The following is a 9784-nucleotide window of genomic DNA, read 5'->3' on the forward strand; positions in this document are numbered from 1 at the left end:
TGAAACTTCAAAATAAAAGCACTGGTTCTTTTACTAAATAACATGATAATGGAAAAATGCAACTTAAATTTAATTCTCAAAATTATACTATTTATAGGAAAAGTTCTACAGTTGATTAATTATACAATATAATGGCAACAGGTACATTCGGAAATTACAAAAATATATATATATAAAAACATTGTCTGTGCTTATATAACATCAACTATTTCCCCCGAGGGATTCGATAAAGTATTTCTGATTCTGATGAGTACACACATCAGGAACACCACACTGTGTGATGCAGGAAATAAAGCACCACCCCGTCAAAATACCAAGTGTCTCTTGCTCGCATAGCATAATTTGATTTCAACTGCAGCGCCACCTAGAGGTGAAAGACATTTAACATCGTTTTTTGTGGTTTATGTCTGAAGATATCGTCCCAAACTGGTCGTAACTGAATCATGTAATGAAGAGATGTGATGTAGTTTTATTAATGGCCACAAGGTGGAGCCGTTGGCACCATGTTTCAACAGACCCTTTTACAGTTTGTAAACAATGAACAAGCTGTGAAGTACGACGACACGAGCAGCTTTCATCGTCCTCAGTCCAAACATTTAAAAGCTTGTAGCTGTTGGCACCACCGATCGCTCTGAAACAGTCGTGATCCTGTCTGAACTCTTTACAACTGAAGTCGACCTGTGGAATGTCGATCATGACGTATCATCTGTGTAACGGCCAGACATTTTGGTGATTCTGGTAAAGTGTTTACTTCAACATTTACAGCTTGATAACTCATCTGGATGACTGGAGGAGAATGATTCTTCCACTGCCCGCAGCTTTTCGATGATGTCGGCTGTAAAAAGGGTTTATAAGTTGTGTACATGCTCACAGAGAACTTTGGTACCAAATTCTATTTTCTTAAACACAACAGAACTGTAGACATATGATGGCATATTGTTACTGTAGCTGTGAGTGCAACCTTCTCAAATTTGGTTTCAATCAAATTTAACATTGACGAGTTAAGTGCATGAGGACACGATACGATATATGTTATTGTCCCCACAGGGAAATTTGTTTTGGATGAAATGCTGCACACCACATGCCTCCACAGTGTGATAAAAACAACATAATCCTCATTGTACATTACAAGATATTGCACATACAAATACATAACACATATTACACATACCCTGTGGTAAAAAAACAGCATCCCTGCAGCACTATTTAAAAGTTTGATGGAGGTTGGAACAAATGAATTTTTAAATCGGTTAAGTTTACAGTGAGGAGCTCTGTATCGTCTGCCAGAGGGCAGGAGCTCATATTCTACGACACATCTGAAAAATTTCATAAGAATCAAACTAAGCTAAATCTCTGTAGCTGTGTCTGTGTTGTGTGTATTTTTGGTGTTTTTAGCTGTATAATAATGGAACTAAAACCTGAATGTTCCTCCACAGAGGTCAGTGTGTGTCACACACACCGTCCTGACTGTTTGTGTTTGTTGTCTCAGAGGCTGCAGGTGGATCTGGAACGTTCTGCCTCCATCAACAGCAGTCTGGGCTCCAGAGTGGCTCAGTGCAGCCTGAACGGCCTCGCAGACTTTCTCTACAGGTACACACACACACACACACACACACACACACACACACACACACACACACACACAGACACATATACACAGAGGTGTATTACAGCTGCAGAGGTTACAGTAATAATAGCGTGTGTTTGTGACTGTCTCGTTTTAGTTTCCAGCGTAAAGTTGAGATGTTCCATGAGGGGCTGCAGAGCGGCATGTTTGGAGACAACGAGGACGGATACGTGTCCAAAACCATTGCCCTGGTCAACTGCTGTCCCCCCTTCAGGTACAGACAGACAGACAGACAGACAGGTTCTGAGACCGGCAGCATCAACAGAGTCCTCACAAACAGTTAAACTGTTCTAGCTGCACAGAGGACAAACTGTTTCTGTCAAACCAAAACAACTTTTTACCAGCTGGTCATCTTATTGACACAAAAGGAGACAAATATTATCAAGAAAATAAAGTTCATGCATTTCATCAGTCTCTGTTGTGCAAAAGGAAAGATAAATATATAATTTTAGTTATATTACATTATAACTGGTTGTGTATGTGTGTGTGTGTGTGTGTGTGTGTGTGTGTGTGTTTGTGTGTGTGTGTGTGTGCGTGCAGGGGCTTCGTGCAGCGCTGCGCTCAGTGTGACCCGTCGGTCAGTGAGGACTCTCTGCGTCGAGCCAACAAAGCTCTGGATCACATTGTGCAGCAGGGAGTCAGAGTTCTGTCAGAACGCCTCTACCTGCATATCAGGGTAACAACACACACACACACACACACACACGCGCGAACATGCCGTTAATAAGCCATTATCTTTCTGTCTGACACACTTGAGTGTTTGTCCTTTCCGTTCTGTGTGTGGTGTTGTGGCCACTCCTCTGTCGTCTCTGTCGTCTCTGGATCAATAAAGCTTTACAATTCAATTTAATGTTTAACCTCCATTTATTCTGGTGATTTTTTTTAAAAACACACAGATTCTCACTCAGATCTCAGGCCGGAGAGCAAACACTCAACTCTGACTGAGAGTGAGTGTGTGACTGCATTAGTGTAATGTGTAACTGTGTCATTGTTTGAAAGTTTTTCATCCAGCCTCACAAAGAAAATAAACTGTGACACGTGGTTTTCTTGATGTTAGAGAGTGTACTTAAGATAAGATAGGATACTCTTTTATTTCTTTATTATTATGGAGATTTTCAGTGTTACAGCAGCAAAGTGGAGAACAAAAATATAAACAAGAATTGATAAAAAATATAAAAAATAAATTAAATAATAAATAATAAATTCAAATTAAATTTCACCTGAGTGAAATATCACAGAGTTTGAAATGACATTACACCTGAAAATAAGTACAATCGTCACTTTTCAGTGAGTAAAAAAATAACGTGGTCTATAGTTATGTAAGATTTAACATAAAACCAGCTTCACTCTGGAATCTTCAGTGTGATAACAGTTTGTGTTCAACTTTTAAAAGCTCTTAAAAAGAAGTTTCTGCCTGATCAGTGCAGCCACTTCCTTTATCCTTTTCAAACTAAAAGCATGTATTTATGAGAACCTGTCATCTTCCCTCTTTTTTGTTTTTTTTATTGTGTCTCCTTTAAGTTAGTGTCGTCTTTTTAAGGCCTAGGTAATGTCTGCAGATACATCCTCCAACAACAAGGCAGGGTAGCCTGTGTGTAACCTGAGAGGTAAAACCCAGGCAGCAGTTACTTGCTTAGACTCTCTGCTGCAGGAGCTCAGTAATAAATGAAAAAAACAGCATTTTAACAACTTGAAATGACAGAAACTAACCTCTATGTGTCTGTCTCTCCGTCTGTCTGTCCATCTGTCTGTCTTTCAGCCGTTCTTCGAGCGTCTGGTAAAGAGGAAGTGGCTCAGTAACTCGGAGCCGTACGAGCAGATCGAAGCTGTCATCAAAGAATATTTCAAGAAGTATCACAGGATGGACAGTCCACCGTACCAGGTACCTGGACAAAAGTATGTGGACAGCTAGACACTGTTTGAACATGTGATTAAAACTATGTGCTGTGTCTCTGTGTGTCTCTGTGTGTCTCTGCGTGTTTCTGCATGTCTGTGTGTCTTTGCGTGTCTCTGCGTGTCCCTGTGTGTCTCCGTGTGTCTGTCCATCAGCTGCTGGTGGCGGAGGTCCACCGGCGGGTGGTGATGGAGTATCTCCGCTCGGTCATGCGAGGCAGAATCATCTGCACCTCCATGAAGATGAGGAAGAGGATGGCTGGCCGGCTCAGAGATGAAGGCAAACAGATCAAAGTCCTCTTCAAAGACCTGGTTAGTGTCTTCAGTCTTTGTCTTTTGTCTTTGAATGTCTTTAACAGAACAGATCCAGCAGTTTGTCCAGAGTTAAATCAGAGCAGCTCCTCCTCCTCCTCCTCCTCCTCCTCCTCCTGTGATCTTCATCCTGTCTGAAGTTCAGTCTGTAGTTAGACCAAGATGTTAATGTCTGTCTGTCTGTCAGGAGTCCCCGTCCAGCTGGTTGGACAGCGCTCTGTCTCACATCTCAGAGATCATCCAGTTGGAGGACGTCCCCTCCATCCAGATGGAGGTTGGAGTTCTGGTCAGAGAGTTTCCAGATGTCAGGTATGAACGAATCAAACAAACCCTCCTCATCCTCCTCCTCCTTCTTCTTCTTCTTTTTGTCTTCTTCTTTGTTTTGCTATGTCTTCTACATCGTCTCATTTTAGTCTTCATCCTCTGCTTCATCTTCTTCTTCTTCTTGTGTTCTTCTTGGTCTTCCTATTTGTCTTCTTTGACTTCTTCTTTGTTGTCTTTGTCTTCCTCATCTTCATGTTATTCTTCGTCTTCTTTCTGTTGTCTTCTTTTTCTTCAACTTTGCAGTGTGTTCAGAGTCTGAACTGTTTGAATTAGATGTCAACAGATGCTAATGCTAATGCTAATGTTGAGCAGGACTGACAGAGTGAGAGTAGTTCAGAGTTTATACTGAGGAGAGTCTGTTGTCTCACTGCAGAGTCAACTGGACAGATTAGGTGCTGTGTGTGTGTGTGTGTGTGTGTGTGTGTGTGTGTGTGTGTGTGTGTGTGTGTGTGAAAGTAAAGACAAAGCATTAACACATAAACACTTTCCTTCCTCTGATGACATGACTGCTGTGAAATTTCACCTTTAACCCACTGAGCCTCTGTGTGTGTGTGTGTGTGTGTGTGTGTGTGTGTGTGTGTCTGTGTGTGTGTGTGTGTTCTATATTAAGTCCGGTTCTCTTGTTATTGTTCTCCTATGAGCTGTATGGATCATATGTACCTGCACACTATGTGCTGTGAGACGCCGCCATACAGTCTGATCATGCAGCTCCAACAACAGAAAACTGGTTTATTCTTTAAAGGGACAGTTCAGATTATTTAAAGTGTAGCGCTATGAGGTTCTTCTCCATAGTCAGCAGGTCAAGTGTACGCTACATTTAGAAATTTAGAACATTTACACCTCTTTACCTTTCTGTCAGACAGACTTTTCTGACAGGAAACCACTGTTACATAAGACAAATATCACTCTCTACAAACCAACCAAACTCCATTCACAACATCAGTCATTTTAGCTCACAGAACACAGGAGTTGTTGGTCTGCTGCTGCCTCCATCTGTCAGTGTGTTTGTGTTATTGTGTGACTTCAGTGAATCTGAACAAACACAGAAATCACACAATCACAACAACAAACTAACAGATGGAGGCAGCAGCAGACCAACAACTCCTGTGTTCTGTGAGCTAAAATGACTGATTTTGTGAATGGAGTTTGGTTGAAAGCTGGACAAAAGATGAAAGATGTTTCCTCATTGTGTAAATTTGTTATTTGAATGTTTTTATAACATTTTTTACCTGCATGTTGATATATAGAATTAATATTTGTGTATTTACGTGTGGCTGATGATGTTATTTGGAGTAAAACTCACCATACAAGATGGCTGAAGCAAAATACTCGACACTTAGACTGTTTCTGTATTATCTCGTCTCAGTGTGAAGTTCAGTCATTGAAGGTAAAAGAAAAAGAATTATGGAATTACCAAGATTGTAGTGGTAAATTTCAGAGAAATAAATAAATCTAAAAAATTTGTTTTTTCTCGTAAATTTATTACATTCATTGAGTTTTCACACCCCTCTCCCAGCTCCATAATTTATGAGTTTCCTGATTTTAACTGGATTCTTTGTTCAGGAGACTAATATTTATTTTAGCAAATATAACACAATTACACCTCACTCACATTTTTTAATTCATGACATTTCAAAATGTGTTTGATTAACTTTAGTGTCCAGAAATGATCGTTTAATGCAGTTTAATTGCTCACACTGTATGTTTCCTCTGTGTGTTCAGGAAGAAGCATGTGTCGGCCATTTTGAACATCCGCGGGATGACTCGGCAGGCAGAGCGTCAGGAGATCCTCAACATTGTCAAAGACATCGAGAGCAGTGACGGCGGCGGCGGTGGCGGCGGCAGTGGATTGGCCCGGCTATCGCGGGACCGCGCCCTCTTCTCCGAGGTGCCGGTCACCTCCGAGGTCCACTGCCTGAACGTGGGCCTGAGCCGCATCGCGCTCACCGCCTCATCCTGCTTCAGCACGCTGCGACCGCGCCGCCGCAAAACCAGAACGCCCGTCCAGGAGAACTCAGACGACGTCCTCTGAGCAGAGCCGGACCTGACTGAAGTCTGAACACGGTCTGAACATTTCCAACAGGCTGCTGATTCACAGGAAGGCAACAAAAATATGTTTGTTTCTGTTGTTTCCACGAGACTCTGGAGTTTAAATGTCCAGCAGAGACAGTTTGAGACTGATATGAGATCAACTTTTAATTATTTTGACTTTCAGTTTCATTAAAAACTGAGTGAAGAGCAACATTTACACTTTTTCTCTCTGTGCTGAGAGGAAGATGGTCACATAGGAAAGAAAAAGAGAAATGAAAAGAGAAATCCTGTTGGACGAGGAATGATGATGGTGGAGAACTGAGGACAAAACTGGACTGGTGATCAGTTCGTCTCCTGTCGGTGTGAATGATTAGTGAGACATTTTGATCACAGAGGTGTCAAGACTTTAAAAAGAATATATTCTCAAATAATTTCTGACAATTTGATTCTAGAATCAGAAAAATCTGTTTGATATAAAAAAAAATGCACTTTTCATGTGTGAATGTGGGATTTCTCCTTTTTGGGAAAATTTGCATTGATTGAGACGTCAGCTTTGTATTTTTCACTCCGTTAAAATAAAACAAAGCTTCAGGTGTTAATTCAGGCCTGGTCACAGCAGGAAAATGTCACAGTGAAACTTAATGAAACCAAAAAAGAGGAACACTGACAAACACCACGTCACTGTGAAGGACGTTTCATGTGTCATTTCTACAAATCTGAAACTTTTCGTGTCATTTAAACACACAGTACGTAAGTTCTGTCACTGGAGGTCTTTCATAATTAATCACAGATGTATTATAAGGAACTTGATGCATCACGTCCAGGTTTACTTCCTGGTTGTACGGCCCTCTGATTATCCACAGTCGTGTTTTCCCTCCTTGACCCCGGCCATGAGTTCAGCCCGTAGACTTTACATTATGATGACACCATAGATTTTTAAAAAGCTTTTTTTGGCTCAAGGAAAGTTTTACAAATATAACTCCATCACAATAAACAGATCCATAACTGAGCTGGTTTGCAGTCTGAGGTGTCCTGTCATAATGTTCTCGTGGTGATTAGGGCTCAAGAATGTTGGAAAATATTGAATTGTTTTTTTTTTTTTTTGACTGCAATTGCGATATGATTTGTGATATTAGAGGTAATAATAATTTTACATCATTATTGTTTTAATTGTAAAACATGTTAAAATGACTATGGGGTGATTTATTTTTCCAGGAATCTGTACCAGATGTGTAGGACAGGATATTCATTACATTTATACATTTTTTTTGACACATTTTGCCTTTAACAAATGTTGCGCCTCCTGTGGTTTGAAAATTTCAGAAAGCCATATTGTGATTTTGATGAAATGTGCAGCTCTAATGCTGGTCTGCGGGGGATAAATGCTTTTGGGGCAGGTGAGGATTTTTTTGCTGCAATACCGCGAGTGGCCACTGGGACAAACTGGTGGCAGAAGTGAAATGACTTCAGACTTTGGTGTGTTAGTGAGATCAGACAGTGTGACCAGGCCTTAATAATAAAAAATACACTGTGATGTGATTTGAACTTGTATTTCAGGCTCAGCATGTTTAACAGGATCACTTTTCATGTTTGTAACAAATCATCACATGATTTTCTGCAGGTATCATTTCAGATAAACTTTGCTTTGTTCTGCGTCACTGTTTGACATCAGAGCAAAATGTCCTGACATTTTCCTGCAGGATTTATGAACTTTTCAAATTCACAGAGGATCAATAAAACAGAAACCAGCTATCTGGACTGAAGTGCATGATGGGAGACAGACCAGAAGAGGATGACTGAACCAGACTGAATTTAACTGATCATCAGGACTCTATAGTCAACAGACAGGAACCTGAACGAGCACCTGCACAGGTGACCAGAGGACCTGCTGGATTTCTGACACTTCTTATCAACATGGAGATTATTTTAAAATCCCAGGATGAAGAGAAGCTTCATGGGAAATGTAGTTTTATTGTTGCACATGATTTTAAAAAAGACAACTTTTAATCAAAGGTACTGACGATGATCTGAGCTCATCATTAAAGCAGTGATTCTAGTTGAAGCTCTTTGGTGTGATGAGGTTTATGTTTATGTAATAAGTATATATGTGATAGATAGACAGATTAACAGTTTTATTTCTTTTTACTGCAGAATATTTGGTGTTGATTTAAAGTGTTAAATAAAATGAGAGGGCTCACTCTGTTGATAGGGGCAGAACTACAGACTCAGAACAGACAGACTGAGGACTAATTAGGATTCTCATATTTTAATGGTTCCGCATTTAATGGTTTTATATGTTTTAGCTCATAAATTACAAATTATGTGACATTTAAATTCCTGCTGATCATTTTCCATACCTTCACCAGAAAGATGTAGTTACACGCTGTGACCACCGGAGGGCAGTGTGCACACATCACCTTTCTCTCCTGCGTCTTCTGATTTTCTTTTCTTCTTCCCTTGTTGTAAATGTGGATGTATGAAATGAATCTTTGTGTACAGAGATCAGCTTTTAATGACAATAAATCAGATCAGATCACCAGCTGTTGTTTCTGCTGAAATCAATGTTCAGTGGGGGGCCCACTGTAAACCCAACAGGTTAGTAATACTTCAGAAATTGAAGCAATCAGTTGCCACATTTGATAAGCTTAAAAGTTGGAGGTTATCAGAGCTTAAATATAATCAGTGTTGCATGTATTCTTTGATTACTGTTAAATTAAAATATGTGATTAAGGCAACTCAAGTATTTTCAGTAAATGCAATTTTTTTTGCAATTTTCAGTCACCCCTCTCACTGCAGTTCAGCCCAACTCTAGTTTAAAAAAAAAAGTTTTACCGATTAACAATTTTTTGTTAAGGTTGTTGAGGAACCTGATTTGGATGCTTGAAATGAAATTTAAAAAATTCATTTCAAGTATCCAAATATAGACAAATCAGGTTCCTCGTTCACTGTGACCAATTTTCAAAATACAGTTTTTGGGTGGTTTCTGAAACTCACAAGAAGAAAAGTAAATTATGTCAACATAAGATTGTAGGTCGGCAAAACTTTGTTTAGTTTATTTCAAAACTTTCAAACTTTCTAAACTTTCTCCAAGATTTAAGAGTTTCAAACTACTACTGCCTTCAAATTATGAGTTTTTGAAACTTTTTTTTTACAGGACAGAACTGATTAATTTCAAAAATAAAAAACAATCATTTCAAATTTTAAGTTTTAGCTACCTATTACAAATAATTAATGGGGCATTTGGTTTTACAGTGCAGTTTTACGAGTGTTGAGTCCATAGGTTCAGTCCTCAGGGTAACTTGTTGGCTTTTGACAGCAGAAGTGCAAAGGAAATATTAAAAACTTGCTCAAAAGAACTCTTCACAGAGTTTATAAAGGCAAAAGGTAACTGAAAAATTGTCAGAGAGAGAATCTGACTGATTAAATAACTCAGTGGTTAGAAGCAGGTTGTGAAGGTTTGAAGCCATTTGTCTGATCTGCAAAGTATGTTGTTTACTTTTAAAGGCTGATGACCAAAGAAAAAAGTAAAAAAGCTGTAAGAAAGAGCTCCTCCTGTGTTCTCTTAGAACAGTTCAGTCAGTAAGAGGACTGCTGTGA

The 9784-nt window shown here is 39.5% G+C and overlaps 1 protein-coding gene and 1 long non-coding RNA gene across 3 annotated transcripts in view; one reads left to right on the forward strand and one right to left on the reverse strand.

Annotated features, from left to right (window-relative positions):
• LOC146328704 (uncharacterized) overlaps positions 1-830 on the reverse strand; it is a 2186-nt gene extending 1356 nt beyond the window's left edge. Inside the window, exon 1 of the long non-coding RNA XR_014769990.1 lies at positions 1-830. This exon is cut by the window's left edge and continues 161 nt beyond it. This is a non-coding gene — a long non-coding RNA (uncharacterized LOC146328704).
• The window catches only part of LOC146328703 (exocyst complex component 3-like protein 2), a 63269-nt gene extending 54543 nt beyond the window's left edge, over positions 1-8726 (forward strand). For both annotated transcript variants that reach the window (XM_084717692.1, XM_084717691.1), the window contains exons 9-15: positions 1490-1590; positions 1725-1841; positions 2168-2303; positions 3387-3509; positions 3677-3832; positions 4020-4141; positions 5879-8726. In XM_084717692.1, coding sequence (XP_084573818.1) covers positions 1490-1590; positions 1725-1841; positions 2168-2303; positions 3387-3509; positions 3677-3832; positions 4020-4141; positions 5879-6188 — 1065 coding nt within the window. In that variant the 3' untranslated portion in view covers positions 6189-8726. The remainder of the gene's footprint in view (positions 1-1489; positions 1591-1724; positions 1842-2167; positions 2304-3386; positions 3510-3676; positions 3833-4019; positions 4142-5878) is intronic.
• Positions 8727-9784: the final 1058 nt, after the last annotated feature.

The sequence above is a fragment of the Lutjanus erythropterus genome, chromosome 4 (assembly GCF_056507025.1).
Source record: "Lutjanus erythropterus isolate fLutEry1 chromosome 4, fLutEry1.hap2, whole genome shotgun sequence".
Classification (NCBI taxonomy): domain Eukaryota; kingdom Metazoa; phylum Chordata; class Actinopteri; order Lutjaniformes; family Lutjanidae; genus Lutjanus; species Lutjanus erythropterus.